Genomic DNA, 17,629 nt, shown 5'->3' on the forward strand with positions numbered 1-17,629 from the left:
TGGAGCTTCCATGACTTTGCCTTGTACAAGTTGTGCTAGCTTCCCCAGTATTGTGTACTGTCTTACCCTTTACCAGAGTTTCCACTTATCTATTGTCTATTTAGTATTTCCACCCCCACCCCTCCCATACCTCGTAACCAACAAAAATTGTTTCTTTTTGTGTGTAAACCTTCTCATGAGGTTTTACAGTAGTGGTCTCCTACAATATTTATCCTTTTGTAATTGACTTATTTCACACAGCATAATGTCCTCCAGTTTCATCCATGTTATGAGATGCTTCACGGACTCACTGTTGTTCTTTATTGTTGCATAATACTCCATTGTGTGTATGTACCATAGTTTGTTTATGCATTCATCTGTTGATGGGCATCTAGGTTGTTTCCATCTTTTTGCTATTGTGAACAGTGCTGCAGTGAACATGGGTGTGCATATGTCTGTCCGTGTGGTGGCTTTTCTTTCTCTAGGATATATTCCTAGGAATGGGATTGTTGGCTTGTATAGTATTTCTATTTCTAGCTTTCTAAGGAAGCGTCATATCATTTTCCAAAATGGTTGTATCATTTTACATTCCCATCAGCAGTGCATAAGCGTTCTGATCTCCCTGCGGCCGCTCCAACATTTGTTATTTCCAGTTTTTTAAATTTGTGCCAATAGTGCCAGGGTGAGATGGTATCTCATTGTGGTTTTAATTTCCATTTCTCTAATGGCCAGTGATCACAAGCTTTTCCTCATGTATCTGTTGGCCGTTTGAATGTCTTCTTTGGTGAAGTGTCTGTTCATTTCCTTTGCCAATTTTTTAATTGGATGATTTGTCTTTTTGTTGTAGAAGTGTTGAATTTTCTTGTAGATTATGGAGTTAGACCTTTGTCTGACTTGTAATGTCTTTTATTGTTCTGATGTTGTTGTCATTTGCAGATTAACCTCTCTGGTTCCCTGTTGTAATTCTTTTGGTTTTGGATAGTCCTTGAGAGTTCATTTCCTAGGTCGGTATCTGGCTGGTACGATCCTGCATCCTAGATTCAGCCTGTGGTCTAATGTTGTTTGTTTTCAGATTGAAGGACTCTCTTTAATAATTCTTGTTTGGTTTGGTTGTTATAGTCCCTTAATTTCTGTTTATCTGGGAATGTCCTAATTTTACCATCATATTTGAGTGAGAGTTTTGCAGGATATATTATTCTTGGCTGGCACATTTTTTTTCCTATCAATGTTTTATAGATGTCATCCCATTGCCTTCTTGCCTGCATGATTTCTGCTGAATAATCCGAGCTTAGTCTTATTGTTTCTCCTGTATGTGACTTTTTGTTTTTTTCTAGCCGCTCTCAGGATACTTGGTTTGTTTTTGGTTTTAGCGAGCATGATTATGATATGCCTTGGTGACGTTCTTTTGTGGTCTATCCTATATGGGGTTCTTTGAGCTTCTTGGATGGTCAGCTATTCATCTTTCATGATATTGGGGAAGTTTTCTGTCAGCATCTCTTCAATCATCCTCTCTGTGTTTTCTGTTTTCTCCCTCTGTTCTGGGACTGCAGTCACTCAAAAATTTTTGCTTTGATTGTATCCCACATAATTCTCAGGATTTCTTCGTTTTTCTTAGTTCTTTTTTCTGATTTTTCCTCAGAGTTGTATCCAAGTGTTTGTCTTCAATTTCACTGATCCTGTCTTCCATCGTTTCAGACCTTCTCCTCAGCCCTTCTATGTCCATTTCTGAAATCTTGTTTATCTTTTGGATTTCTAATTGTTGTTTTTGTATGATTTCTAGTTGTGAATTTATTTTGGAATTTTGTTCCTGTATTATTTTCCTGAATTCTTCCATTTTTTTGGTCTTTATTTTCCATGAATTTGTCCATTTTTTCCTCATCATTGTCTGCTTTTTGCTTCAACTCTTGGATAGCTCTGAATACTAGAGATTTGAATTCATTATCAGGTAGTTCTAGCGTGTTTTCTTCTACTGGAAAGTCATGTTGTGTTTTATTTTGGATGCCTACTGGAACCATCATGTCTTGTTTTTTATATGTTTTGATATTGTCTTTCTCTTCAGGACATTAAGTAGTCATTTTGCTCGTTTATTGATTGTAGATTTGTTTGTTTCGTCTTGCTTTTTTGTTTTATTTGGTTATGTCTGAACAGGCGGGCTGTACGTTATTTGTTGTTCGCTTGTCTGTGGACACAATACTTTTCACCTCTTCTCTTATGGGCAGGGTAAGTCGCTCAGGTATGGTACAGCAAGGCAGGTCCAGCTGAAGGGGAGTTGCTTGGATGGGTTGTTTATGGCAGGTACTAGGGCCAACAGAGCGGACTGGGAATCAGGGCAGGGCAAGTTCTGGTAGGCCGTGCCTGTGCAGCTCTGCGATGTGATGTTCAGCGCATGTTACAAGTAGGCAAGAAGGGGGTGGGGGAGATTGTGATGTGTGCAGCTAAGATGGATATGGGAAAGAGGAGAGAGAGGAGAGAGGAACAGGGGCCAAAAACATACAAACGAAAGAGTGCTAAGGGAGCTTGCCATTGGAGTGGAGAGATGAGAGACTGAGAAATGGAGAAAAACAAAAAGGAAAAAAGAAAAAAGAAAAAGGGTAAGAGAAAAAAGTGAGTAAATAAAAATTAGGGGAAAAAAAAAGAAAAGCCCCCAGGGATCCCACTGGTGCACCTGTGAGAATTGGGGAAATTGCTCCCAGGCTGTGAAGTACAGCCTGGCCTGAAGAGGTAGAGGTGTCATACAGCTCCAGGTATTCAGGAGACAGGAAGAGAAGGTAAGTATAGAAAGATGAGAAACTGAGAAATGAAGAAAGACAAAAAGGGAAAAAGAGAGAAAAGAAAACAAACAAGACAAAAACAAAGAAACAAACAAAAAAAAAAAAAGAGAAAAGAAATGCCTCCAGGGATCCCACTGTTGGTCTGTGCAGACTGAGGGAGTTGTTGCTACGTTGCACAGTACTGCTCAGCTGGAAGGGGCTCCCAAGCACAGAAAAGAAAGAGAAAACAAACAAGCAAACAAATCAAAATGAACAAAAAAAAGCCCCGGGGATCCCACTAGCATGGCGGCACAGGCCAGAAAGTAGTTTCACAGTCAGGCGGCATTTCACAACCTTTCAAGAAGAAGCAAAGATGGCACACAGATTCAGGTATTTGAGAGAAAAGAGGGGGAGGTGGTGAGAGGTGTGGAAGAAACCAACAGAAGCGGAAAAAAGCAACACCAACAACCAACAAATGGCACTCTGGGAGCCGGCCAGTGCAGCCGGGTAGAATCCAAGGGCACAGGGGTGGCTGCAGGAAGCAGAGGAGGCCGAGCAGGGGTGAAGAATGGTGGGGGGTAGGAAAGTGTATATCGCTGGTTACTGGTTGTTCTGTCTCCTGCTGGGAGCTCCGTGAACCTGCTTTCTTGTACTCCCGGTACGCTGCTCTCCGACAGGAGTCCAAAATGGAGGATCTGTGCCGTGATAGCTGATAGGGGACCTCTGCACGTATCTCTCCTTGCTCTCTCTTCTCTGTCAGTTTCTTACTCCATTTGGTGTGTGGTTGAGTCTTTTATCTCTTCATTTGATGCTTAGGGTTTCAGGATTGACGTTTGTTTGTGTTTGACTTAGGTTTTCGGATCTTTGCTGTGGAGGGACGGCGTGGTGCTTCTGTCTATAGCGCCATGTTGCCCGGAAGTCCTCAGATGTCTTTTCTACATACATTCACTTCCTGTGTGATCTCATTCAGTCTAATGACTTTAAATCCCATCTCTATTTAAACAATGAATTCCTAAAGTTTTTCTCTAGGCTTGATCTTTGCTCTTGGATTTAAAAATCATATATCCAATGGCCTACCCTGCATCTTGTCTTGGATGTTTAATTGGAATTTCAAACTGTACATGTCAGAAACCAACCTCTTCATCCTTTTCCTCTGGCTTACTTTTCCTTCGGTCTTCTCTCTCTTAGTAAGTAACAACTGCTTTCTTCCAGTTTCTCAGGCAAAAAATTGAAGTGTTTCTCGATTCCTATTTCTCTCACAGTACACATTTAATTCTGAGAAAATCTTTATTGCTCTATTTTCAGAATATCTCTAGAGTCTGACCCTCCTCACCACCTTCTCTGTTCCAGGTAACCCCCCAGCAATAACCTTCACCCTTCCAGCTTCCTCAACCCCCGCAATGACGTTTTGGTGTTGATGCATTTATTGTTCATCCTCACTGCACAGGTGAAGGTGAACCAAAACCTAGAGATTCACCCTGCATTTGGTGGTTTCTGAAAGGTTATGTGTGAGGGAATCATGGGGTGTGATGAGGTGAAACATACGATCATTTTTCTATAACAAGTAAACAAAACCACCTAACTCACAATAATTTTGGCCCTATCACTTTTCATATTTTCTTGGCTATCCTGGAGCCCCCAATAGAAATGCTATCAATTAGTTTCTATAAAAGTGGGTTACTATCTCATTTTTACCTCTGATTTCTGTCTCCTGGTTTCTGCATTTTTCCACTTAAAAAATGCATTCAAATTGCTTTCTGTTCAGAGAAGTAGCTTTAAGAAGCTGGACCTTAGAAATAATGCCTAACAATAAAAATCGTTGACTAACAATAAAAATTGATGGCATTTATTGAGTGCTTACTATGTTTCAGTACCCTGCTTTATATTATCACATTGTGTCCTCTTTTTACAGATGAGGAATCTGAGGCATTGAGAGGTCAGGCCGCGTGCCAAGGTAATAAGTAGTAGTGCGAGTCTGAGCTGTATTTTCAATTCCAAAGCCTAGGCATGTAACTACTTTGCAGTTGTGACATCCATGAGCTACACTAATGATGTATCTGGCACTAGAAGTGCATGCGACTTTTCTTTAGGCAATTAATTTATAACTAGGTTGTAGCTTAATGTACTGAGATGATCTGATCATTTTTCTGTTTAGGTTTAATTTAAGCTAGCAGAAAAATTCTCATTTCATGTTGTGTGCAACCTTTTTGTCAGATGAGATGTGACCTTATTTTTATCCTTTGATCTTGAGTTATGAGGAGGTTGTTAAAATGAATCATATCCTGCCACTCTTGCCACTTTCACTGAAGCCTAATCCTAAATTGGTTTATATTTCTGCCAATGCAAAAGGTATTTGAATAACAAGGACATAAATTATCATAAAGGGTGGACTTTATTTCTGGTTCCAGTTACCTCTCCAAAATTATGAATAACAAATCAGATGTGATATGTTCAAGTGTGACATATTATCTTCTTGGTCTTTAAGACTTGATTTTTAATTTACGGTAGTAAATGCTCATTAAAGATAAATGGGAAAATAAAGGACAATATAAAGAAGGTTGAAAAGTCACTCATAGTTCTATCACTTAAGCACTTGTTTTTAAACATAGTGGTACTTTTTATTCCAGCTTATATATTTTTTCCAGATGGCTACAATCATAATGTATCAGGGTTCTTGGTAGTAAAGTGATTTTTGTAGGTGATGGGTAGGAGTGCAGCTTACAGAACTGACGGGAGGCTGGGGCACCAGAATTTGGAATAGTTAATACCCAAAGGAACTCTGCTGGGCTAACAAACAGGAAGCAAGACGCACACTGATCTTCGCATAGCTGACCAGGATGCTGCTGCCGCTAGCAGAATGTGGGACAAATTGTTCCTCCCTTCCTTGCTACATTCTGTAAAAATTCTGAGTCCCAAGAAAGAAAAGGGAGGATTTGATCCTTTTTCTTTTTAAAAAGATAGCTAACATTTACTGAGTATTTTGTATGTGCTAAATACTGTTCTGGATGCTTTCTTAATTAACTCATTCAAATCCTTACAAAATTCCTGTGAGACGAGTATTATTACTATCCCCATCTTATAGCTGAGTAACCAGATGAGACCCAGAGGAGTCAAGTAGCTTACTACTTTGAAGAGGAGTCTCGGGGGGTAAACCCAGTGGTCTGGCTTTAGGGCTAGTGTGTTTAGCCGCACTGCTATGCTGAACCTTAGACTCTACCCAGCGGGGGACAGTGGATTTCCTTAAATGAATGTGACTGTTATTAGAAAAATGATTCATCAGAATATGCCAAGTGTTCATTACAAATATTTTTTAACTTATAATTATGCAATAATCATATTTCCATGTCATTTCATGTCTTCATATGGTTTTGTGCATCTTAATAGTGTTTTTGAAGAAATTCTATTTCATAAAATTTATAATCAAGTTATGAATTGACTCCTTTTATCATGTCCTCCCTTCTACGGTTGAATGGGAGCCCCTGGATGGTTCAAATGGTTAATGTGCTTGGCTGCTAACTGAAAGGTCGGAGGTTCAAATCCACCCAGAAGAAAGCCTGGTGATCTACTTCCAAAAAATCAGCCTTTGAAAACCCTATGGAGAACGATTCTGCTCTGGCACAAATAAGGTCACCATGAGTTACGTCAGCTCGATAGCAACTGGTCTAACCATGTACAAGGCACACTTTTCAGTGTTTTACATCATTATTTAATTTTCCTCACAAACTTTTTCTGTGTTATGTAGCTATTTCATTTTTTTAAAAAACTGAGTAAATAATGAAAATTGCAATATAACTTTTAGTAAAATATTAATTTTTCAAGGGTTCTTGTTTGTAGGGCATACCGTTAATCCACATTGCTATTGAAAGCTGCTTTCAGTGGCACAAATTTAAGAATTCCGCACAGGTGATATTTCTAATAATATCTAAATGTCAAGAAAGAAGATCTAACAGCAACAATAGGGCTCTTACTTCATTATCTTAAGAACTGACAGGTATATAGCAATAGGGTAGCTTGTTTGCTGATTTTATTTTTAAAAAATACAAAAAATTCTATCATTATAGAATTCCCTTGTTGAATTGATTAAATTATGAATACTTGTGGTTAGTGTCCTCTGATCAAAAACCAAACAAATTGGTGCTTTATTTACTCTTAATAAATTCTAAACATGGTTTACATTCTTGACTCCTTAGTTTATCTTTTCTTCTTTTTTATCTTAAAAGGGCATTTTTACTATATTGTCTTCTTTTTTACGTTAAGGAAGTCATATATAATTAATGAAGAAAGTTCAAGGATGTAAAAATATATGAGAATGTGCTTCACATCCTTTTCCCCTAATTGTACTACTCTGGAGTAAACACTGTTAACAATTTGGCATGTAGTCTTCTTGGCCTTTTTCTCTCTAAACAGACAGGTGCGCTCACATGCGTGCGCACACACGCACACAGTTTTTTTCAAGCAAAATGGAACTATATAGAGTTCTTGTGTTTGTTTACTTGTTTAGTCAGTAGTACATATGGTATTGTTTTATGTCAGAACTATCCTTTTATAAAGTGGCGTAATATTCCATAGTATGGATCTGATTAGTAAATTCATTGAGTTGTTTTTTTCTTATTGATTTGTAGGTATTCTTCATATATTGTGGAAATTAACCTCTGATTTATTATATACTTCATATCATCTTACAGAAGGGGGAGGGTACCACCTTGTTACTGCCAAATGGAAATCGAAGTCCAGGTCCCCTACTTGACCTCCATTGACACTTGAAAGGAGAGTTCCTATTATTTGTGGGTAGGGATGGTAGACCTAGCTCCCCATGTGGTCTCCACTGACACTTTTGCAGGTGGGGGTGGTTCTCATTACTGCTGAGTGATGATGAAGGTCGTAACTCTTCACTCAGTTCCTTGGGACATCATCCCAGCTGAGAGGGGGAGGTGTGTTTTGTTACTGCCAGGTGGAGGTGAAAGTCTAGTCTCTACATATGATCTCCACTCATGTGGCAGGGGGCCTCATTGCTAGCCAGCAGGGGTGAAAGTCTTGGTTCTCTATTTGGCCTTCTCTGTACCACCCCAGTGGAGGTTTGGGGCACCTTGTTACTGCCTCGAGAGGGTACAACTCTAGGCTCCCCACCTGGCTTTTGCTGGCATGAATGGGGTTGGACCCACAGTTTCTTCTGTAGTACTTTGCTGGAGTAGAGTGGATATCGTCTAGAAGTTTTATGTATTTCTAGTAGTTCCCTTTCCTGGTCTTTTAGCTAGAGAGAGCAGGCTTTTGTTGGGTCGTTTTATTTTTTTTTCCCTTGAATTTGTTTTTATTTCCAGGCTGCTGGCTTCTTCAGCTCCAAGTCCAGGATACATGAAGCAAAAAGAAAACCCAGGAAACTCACCATCATGTTACTCCTTGGGCCCCAAGGTCCCTAGCCAGTTTCCTTCTTCTCTCCATCTTCCGGACTCTTCTTATGTTTGTTTTATATATAATGTCCAGTTTTATTTAGTGGGAGGAATTAGGAAAAGTATGTCTACTCCATCTTTCCTGAGGCAGAGATTGTTGCAATCATTTTTGAACTTTATTTTCTGATTATAATGGGTTCCATATGGCTCTTCTTCCTTGTGTAGGTACCTGGAACTGGAGAGCAGTGGCCATCGGAATGAAGTAAGGCTGCATTACCGCTCAGGCAGTCACAGTCCTCACACGGAAGTATTTCCTTACATTTTGGCTGATGACAAGTGGCACAAGCTCTCCTTAGCCGTCAGTGCCTCCCATTTGATTTTACACATTGACTGCAATAAGTAAGTGAAACATTCTCCATCCAGAAAATTGAAGATTCTGAGAAACGACTGTCATGTTCCTTCTCTGATGTTTCTTTTTTGCAGAATTTATGAAAGAGTGGTGGAAAAGCCCTCCATGGTCTTGCCTCTGGGCACAACTTTTTGGCTGGGACAGAGAAATAATGCACATGGATATTTTAAGGTATCTTTTGGCTAAAATCTGATCATAAAGTATAAATGTAAATGCTTTCTGATGAGCTTGAAAAGTATATTTTATTTTCCTGGTGTGAAACAAAATAATTTGATTTGAATAGTTTTTTTTTGTTTTCTATTTGTGTCTATTTCTATTAGTTTTCTGTTTGTATTTTTTACACTTATGTTTCATTTAGCCACCAAAAACTATTTTCTCTCTCGTTTCCTGAATGAGTTTGATTTTTAGACATTGCAGAGGTATTCACAAAGCTGCAGATAACATAGTTAACATGTGATTCTTGAAATTAAGCATTCAAAGTAATAAAAGTCTAAAATGTTAATATACAAATAGTCTCCAGCACTGAAATAAAATCTTTGATGATACTTTTACAAGGATGTTAATAATAGAGGATTGAAAGCTTTTTGATATTCATTATCCATGGTCTCCTTGTACTCCAGAAAGTGAGAAAAGCTAGATATATATGCACAAATCCATCAAAAGTAGAAAACAATCATGATTTATTTCTTTTTATTCAGTGTCTAATTAGAGGCAACACTTTGAAGAATTTTATCATTGTAGACGACCGAAAAGACATCCCAGTTAACTTTGCATATTTCAAGGATGAAAAAATAAAGTCCAGAAAATTGCTTGACTGCAAGCTCATAGTATAATCATTTCCCCATCCCTCCCTCCCAGTTAGTATGACAGTGCCTGAAATACAGAAGTGGCTCAACAGATGGTTGTTAAATGAATCATAGGTGATGTGTCCAACTCATGGATTTCCAGGTAGAGTAGTTACCAGTAAATTTAAAATTGTGCTGTAAGCAAAGTTTACAGTCCTAGAAAGGTATTTTAAAAGCTTTTTTTTCACATTGTCTGTTAAGTACCAAGTGCTTTGAATATATTACTTATTTTATTATAGCTAGCTTTGATGGAGGGTATTTTGTTCTTTTACATATGCATAAACCTGCTCAGAGAGGTTAAGTAAGTTGCCCAAAGCCAGACAGTTAGTAAATGGCAAAGATGGGGGATTGATTCCATGTTTACAAATTGCCAAAAATCAATGCTTTTTTTCCACACAAGGGATGACAAGTATGCTGTGCGTATCAAATTTCTTTTCTTGAGAAGACAAAGTTATTTAACCATGGCAGTATTTTACATGGAGCTCAGATGTGGCCTCAAAACCCTTCCCACAACAATTGTGTGCATAACTCTCTGGGTCATAATTTTTATTATAATCTGTGACTGGTGCCCAATAGAGTCGTGCGGTGCACAAACTATACAACTGTTCATGGTAGCTCTGTTTCCATGTTGCTGCTTCTGAGTAATAAGAGTTTGTGTAAAAGTTGCATTCTCAATCCAAACCCAAGCAAACAACAAATCCAGCAATTGCTAGTCAGCATACTAAAATATATCAATATACTAAAATATCATTCACATTGACAAATTTTTTGTACTATGCTATTTACCAGATTAGCATGTAGAAAATATATAGGCCAGTATTGACTGGTAGATATAAGTACATTCAGAATTGCCTTCACAGTATGTTGGTATGGTCATCCATCCCGGCCATTAGACATTCTGTTGGCATTTCTCAAAGGGATAAAATGAAATATCAATTAAAGAAAATTTATAAAGTTGATAGAAGAGAGAAAGAGGGGTAATGGATGAAAGGGACAGCTGGAGTGTGTCTGATGAGATCATTTCTGAGCTATTATTTGGCCTTTGGTTTAAGAGCTCAGCAAGCTGGAAGCTATTTATACCTTAATGACTAAGGATGCATGTAAATTTTGCTTATAAACATGTGATGTGGCCTTCTGTGTAAAATGGGTCATTTCCAGTCGGCATTTTAAAAAATTTCATGCTAAACTTTTTGTACTCCTGAGGACTCGTTACTACATCTTGCTGCAGCTGTTCAATAAATCTGTTCTCCATTTTGAATTGAGAAATTAGTTTTAAAACATCCAACTGAAAAATGATAGATATCCAAATGAGCATTGCGTTCATGACTCAGTTTTTCTATCCTTTTCTTTTTTGATGATTGCAGTTAATTTAAAATTAATGTCAGTTTCAGTGTTGCTGAAACCAGAACTGATTTTCAGGTTGATTTTTAAAGGTCATTTTCAAGCCTTACTTCAGTGGCTAACTAAAAATAACGTCTCAAAACAACACAAGTATTCCTTCTTAATTATATCTTGACATTTAATCTTAAAGTTTTAAACATATTATCGGTAAGAGAGTACATGGGTAATCATCTATTTTGCCTGAAGTAATTCTTTCCTTTTGGTATGAAGGGAAGATAATGTATTCAAAATGTCTGTTTTCTCAGGGATTTTAGTGAATCTATCCTGTAATGTTTTCCTCCATGAACTTGACTGTTGAACATAATTTGGGTAGATGAAAGTAATATGTCTTTTTTTATTTTTCACACACAGGGTATAATGCAAGATGTGCAATTACTTGTCATGCCCCAAGGATTTATTGCTCAGTGCCCAGATCTTAATCGCAGTAAGTCTATTAATTCTTACACTGTGTGATGAAAAGTGTGCTTCTTGCTTAATTTTGTCCACAATGTCAGTTTGAAATTGGAGTTCCCATATATTAGTTGTCAGCATAGAATTAATCAGATTGAACTCCTTATAAATACGACTTGACCAATGTAGTGCTTGTAATTGCAGCCTGTCCAACTTGCAATGACTTCCATGGACTCGTGCAGAAAATCATGGAGCTGCAAGACATTTTAGCCAAAACATCAGCCAAGGTAAAAGCTACTCAGAAGTAAAATTTAAGAGCTCAGACATCGTTGAGGTTCCTTATAGTTCCTTTTATAACCACAGATGTCACCTTTGAGAATTTCCTTATGCTATATTGTTTGCTGAGAGCTGTACACTTTAACAGTCACTGAATCTAAATCCCCACTCAAGGAAAGGGTTTATAAATATTCAAACCCTAGCCATCAGTGTAACAAATGATTCAGTAAATCAGGAATGAGGCAGATTACCTGGTTATACACCGCTCACTACAGCAGGATTTATTTTTTAGTTCATTTTTTATTGTTATTTCTTTTTATTTAGTTTTTCATTATAAAGAGGGAGGTGAGGAGGAGCTTGTAAAGAATATGGACTCTAGAAATGTATCAAGGAAATGGTCCCACCTAGTACTTGCTACCACAATGTTACAGTTGTAGGATTATTCACTAATGTCTTAAGTATCTATCAGATTTACCTACAATTTCACCAGACCGTTGTCATTTTGCATAGTAATTCTACTAACTCAAATGTTGTATGATGTATGATTTATTTTTTTTGCAATATAAACTTTAAAATTTATTTTTCACTTGTGTAGGCATAGTCATAAAATTAAATATTTTCAAAAATGGAAAATGCTTCTCCGCATTGTGTGTGATGCTATTTTGAATTAGCCTTCAGTTTATGTACTATAAATTATGCTTTTGTTTCAAAGGCAGGGAGTGAATTTATCGCAAAAAAAAAAAAAAAAGAGGTGAGAAAAACACTTCTTACCACCTAAAGGCTTAGATGTATTTATAACAAATAGTTGATGGGCGAAGCTGTCATTACTACACGCTTAAAAAAAGTAAGATGCCTATTGGAGTGTTTTGCATTTCTGCATTGCTGGAATGGTGAACAATGTGAACCACTTCCTTTGTGCCACAGCTGTCTCGAGCTGAACAGCGAATGAATAGATTGGATCAGTGCTATTGTGAAAGGACTTGCACCATGAAGGGAACCACCTACCGAGAATTTGAGTCCTGGACAGACGGCTGTAAGAACTGCACATGTCTGGTATGGCTTCCATTTGAGTCACACTAAGGGAACTCAGTTGCCCCACTCTTTAAACTTTTATTAAAACAATGTCATCATGAAAATGTCGAGACCTGTTTCCTCAAGACACAAAACTAAAGTGCCGGCAAACCTGGTCAAATCTAAAGTACTGTATTTTTTGCATTATTAAAAAGCACTTTCTAGCCTATAAAAATGATTATGGTTTAGGAATGCTGTAAAGTTTAAGTTTATTGGTATGTACCTGAAGTTAGCAATTTAAATTAGGACAGTGAGGTGATTCCCAAAAGGATTCTCTCATGTTATCCTTAACATTTCCAGAGGCTTTCACCTCGTGCCTTTCTTGGTGCATTTTAATGAAGCTAAATTGTATGCGGCATTAAATATTGTGACTTGATTGAGCCACATAAACAAGTAATGGCTTTCAAATAAATCAGATAATGTTTAATAGTTTATTAATACAGTGGAATTCAAATTTTAGAGTTTAAGTAAATGGGATTTCTCTTATTGTTTACTAATAAAGTAGAATATATTAGTGCATTATTATTTTAAAAATATATGTTCTTTTTCAAAGAAAAGTTCAAAACTTACTTGGTTTTGAACTTTTCTATTCCACATTAACTCATCTGCTAAAGCTGGTTGACTAGAAAGAAGTCAGAGTTCTACATGAATTAGCCTTTAAAAAAATTCCCACATTCACCCAGTTTATTCAAAAGCAGAATACCAGACATATAAAAAGTTAGCTCGGAAAGGACCACGTATGTGTGCGCACGTGCGCTATATGATTTCTATTCAGGAACATATTATATTCCTACTAAATTTTAGCACTTAAAAAATACAGAAAAGCCTATTAAAAATCGAATTGAGTAAAATATGGGGATGAGGTAGAGTGAGATCAATAAAATGACTAGGAAAGCCTGAGCAGCTAGTTATCTGGGAGCTCTTGATGACCTTCAGGAATCAAATTCCTTGCAAATTGCTGTGTGCAGTTTGACGTCTCCTTGTGGTGGTTGTCAGCACTGCCTCGTGGTGGTGGCCTGCCCCAGCTTAAATATCTGTGGGGGAGATTCTGGGCTCTGTGACTGGGCCTTGCAGGATGGCAGCAGCTATTCCAGGAATCTCCTGGTTTATTGGTGCTTACTTTGTGGGCTAATCAGGGGGAAACTTGGGTGCCCTCAGCCTACTCTTTTCCTGCCAGGTCACGTCCTTCCCTTCAGCTCTGTCTTTAGCCGCCTTCCTCCAGGAGATGAGAACTCTAGCTCATTTAGGAGCAGTGGCTGGACAGAAGATGGGGGCAAACCACCAACTGTGTTAAAACCGATTTTTTAATGTAGGTCTCTGTATCATGGGGTTTTACTGTATAATAACCAAAGAGAATAGTGGTATTTATGATGTTTTTAGTGAAGACTTTGACATTTAAGAAGCAGATTCAAAAAGACTTGAAGACAATCAAACTGCAACTTGCAGATTTTTCTTCTCAGAATGGAACCATCCAGTGTGAAACCCTAGTCTGCCCGATTCCTGACTGCCCACTTAAGTCTGCTCTTACGTACGTGGATGGCAAGTGCTGCAAGGAGTGCAAAGGTGAGCACAGTTTTTATGATGAATACTTTTTTTGGCAAAAGTAAAGCTTTGTAATCATAAATATTCACCCATCATTGACGGACTCTGGACAAGCTAAATAGCTTTCAGAAATGGTGGAAATAGGAAGAGTACCTTCTCTATTTTGGTTGATTGGTTCTTTTCCATTTTGAAATGCTATGCTTGTATTCTGGCAGGGAAATATTTTCTTGGAAGAATCTATTCTCCATAGTGACAGTAATAGGAAAGATGTGTAAGAAACTTACTGGAAGGCATTTCACTCATTACACTCCTTCATACGAATACCTCCTAAATAGGTCAAGAATGGCCCACCTCCAGCCACAGTAACCAAGACAGTCCATGATAAAAGTGATGTTCAACAGCAGGTGATGTGCTGCTCCATTAGGCAGACCATAAAAGTCTGTGTTATTATATTATTATCCAGTGTGGACGAGGTCCATGGCCCTAATAAGGGGGAAAAAAAAAAAAAAGGCTCATACTACTGAGTTAGGAAGGTTTCTTGACTTTCAGTAGTCATCGTATCAGTTCACTTCTGATGCCAGGAAATACACTTTGAATCATCCATAAAACCCAAACCCATTGCTGTTGAGTCGATTCCGACTCATAGCAACCCTGGAGGACAGAGTAAACTGCCCCATAGAGTTTCCAAGGGGTGCTTGGTGGATTTGAACTGCCGACCTTTTGATTAGCAGCCATAGCACTTAACCAGTATGCCACCAGGGTTTCCTGAATCATCCATAGCTATCCTCAGATGGGTTCTATGTAATTCATTCAATAATAGGAGAACATTTCATCTCTGTTACTTATGCTTTAAAACAATGCACTTAAATTCTTGTTAAAAGAAGCATTTAAAATATTTAGTTATTTTTGTATGAAGGAATAGTAACATTTATGAAAAGTGAGTTGGTATAGAGTTTGTTTATAGACTAGAGGCTGTGTATATGCAAGTATATTCATATGTATATACACACACACACAGAAAATTAACAGCTGCTTTTGTTAGGGTGTTTTATGTTTAAAAAAAGAACCTTATAGCCGTTGAGTCAGTTCTGACTCATAGTGACCATATATGGCAGAGTAGAACTACCTCCTAGGGTTTCCAAGGCTGTAATCTTTATGGAAGCTGACTGCCACATCTTTCTCTGGTAGAGCCGCTGGCGGGTTCAAACCACTGACCTTTCGGTTAGCAGCCGAGTGCTTAACCACCAGGCCACCAGGGCTCCTTTTTTCTGTATACTCTACTTTACTCATTGTCATAACCTCATGCTTGCCTACACAGTGTGCAGTGTGCTACTGCTGGTGAGAGTGACAAGTGATCAGAGCCAAATCAGGAAGTCGCTTTGTAGTCCATTGATATAATTCCTTCAGGAACTCATTTATGTTTAATTTTATTAGGCTTTACATTGAAGTCAATCCGTTTCATGAAAGTATATTAGCCTAGTCAAATAGATTTGGCGGAACCAGGGAGGATTGAATGCAATTGTTCTTACACATATTAACCAGCTAATTTCTTGGTGCGAGAAGTAATCTGAGTTTTTCCTTGGACTTCTCTTAAAGCTAGAAGCTCGTGGTGATGTTCTGTAGTTTTCTTTGTAGGTGGTTGGAGGTAGGAGGAAGAAAGGTTCTGTATAAGGCTTTATGTTCATAACATGACAATAGCAGGAATCATACTTTTTGTGTTAGTTTCTTTTATCTTTCTTTCTGCACATACTTTCATGTTACCTGTGAATCTGACAGATTTGCATTAAGTGGTGTCAGTGTTATTAGAGACAGATTGATTGAAATAGTGGACCATTGTGATAAATGTATTTCAGAATAATTTCAATTCTGATTTTACCATTTGTCTCAATAGTAAGAGGCTTACTAAATCAGACTAATGCTTGAAATCTTCCCCAAAACTATGTGGTTAGAATTAATGAATAGCTAAAATATTGTGAGATTAATTAATGCAAAGTGTTTCTGGCAGACTTTGATGTTAATGATTGAAAATAGGCTTTTTTTTTGCCTTATATATGAAATAGTGAGAGCTGGAAGTAAGTAATCAGTGAGGGAACTGCAACATTACTGAAAAAACAAAGCCAAAATAATTCATTTGCGCCTCTCATTTTATATAGCTAAAAGATAATAAAGATAAAAGGGACTTTGTCTTTCTGGTCACACCCAGCAATATGCCAGATGATTACCACGGAATATAGAGGGTTTGTGCCTATATTTGTTTGTATTTCAGTTATTTGAACTTCTAGTTCTGATGAATTCGACATTTTACAAGAGTTAACAGGACTTTTTCAGTAAACATTCATATAATTTTTTTGTTCCCAAGAAAAATGTAAACATTATTAAAGATATTTGGCAATGAGTCTCTACAAAGCATAGTTTTAAAACAAGACACTGAAAGTATTTCAGGAAATGTGCTTCTGAAAAGTTTTACACAAGTTTATTTTATAAAAGGCAAATAACATTTAAAATCAAATTAATAATGATCCCTAACTGACTTGTTTAGTGAATGCGGATTTTTACATGTGCTTGAAGTGGGAGAAACCAATAGGTATATATATCCACAATGTCTTCCTTATATGTGTGTGTATATATATTTGTGTTACATATGATGAGAAATAGTCTCATCTTCCTGTGTTAACTTTCCTAGTATTATCATTGTTATAATTTATGAGAAGTTCATTTCAGTGGAGTAAAAATGAATTCTTATATTTTTTACTTATTAAAACACAAACATAACTCTTCCTTTTAGTCTCTGAACTCTATCCTTGAAACACTTGTGCTCAATTGCCTTTTTAATGACAAAAAATTAATAAAATATTTTGTTTATTGAGAACGGTTTAAAGAGATTCATTACTTACTGTTTCTAAAGCCTTTGGAGGTAAATCACGTAACGTAACTGCTGAGTGTTACTTTGCCAAGATTGAAATGAACAAAACAGGTGCATGTGGCTAGTCATTTTTTTGGTTTTCTTTATTTAACGCTTTCAGGCTTGCTTCGTTAGAATTGTCTGTGCAGTTCTGAGCGGCCCTATTTTGCCTCCTGCTTTATATTTTCCCTCTAACTTCAGCACCAGTCCTTTATTCTAATCTAAATACTGATGAATAGCAAGCAGGTTGCTGTTCTGGGAAGGAAGTCAGAGAGAACCAAGCTTGTCACTTTTCTTTACTTGAATTTCCATCAGCAAAGTGTTGGGAGGAGGGGCTTAACCTTTCTTGCCCTTACCCTTGAGCTGCTGTGGAGCTTAATCAGAGACAAGATAAAACCCAAAGTCAGGAATGTCAATGCCAAATTATTAAGGTAATAATAATCACAGCTGTAATGAAGTCATGCCACTTCCATAGGTTCTAAGGCCCATCCTTTGTCTCTCATTTGATCATTACAATAACTCTATGATAGGTATTGCCTCCATCTTCCTAATAAGAGGGATTACATGACCTGTCCAGGAATATGCAGTTAGTTAGAAGTCCCAGATAAGTTGTGTCTAAAAGGTGCTGTGCTTTGCGAGCCTACTTCCTTCTTTAAAACCATCCATTACAATTGATC

General features: G+C 37.5%; 1 protein-coding gene across 2 annotated transcripts in view; it reads left to right on the forward strand.

Moving 5' to 3' along the window:
• Nucleotides 1-17,629, forward strand: part of NELL2 (neural EGFL like 2) — a 420,771-nt gene that overhangs the window by 117,837 nt on the left and 285,305 nt on the right. For both annotated transcript variants that reach the window (XM_012557904.1, XM_004384560.2), the window contains 6 exons: nt 8,342-8,515; nt 8,600-8,696; nt 11,123-11,195; nt 11,366-11,448; nt 12,362-12,490; nt 13,969-14,071. In XM_012557904.1, the coding sequence (XP_012413358.1) occupies nt 8,342-8,515; nt 8,600-8,696; nt 11,123-11,195; nt 11,366-11,448; nt 12,362-12,490; nt 13,969-14,071 (659 nt within the window). The remainder of the gene's footprint in view (nt 1-8,341; nt 8,516-8,599; nt 8,697-11,122; nt 11,196-11,365; nt 11,449-12,361; nt 12,491-13,968; nt 14,072-17,629) is intronic.

The sequence above is a fragment of the Trichechus manatus genome, unplaced genomic scaffold (genome assembly GCF_000243295.1).
Source record: "Trichechus manatus latirostris isolate Lorelei unplaced genomic scaffold, TriManLat1.0 scaffold00123, whole genome shotgun sequence".
In the NCBI taxonomy this organism is placed as follows: domain Eukaryota; kingdom Metazoa; phylum Chordata; class Mammalia; order Sirenia; family Trichechidae; genus Trichechus; species Trichechus manatus.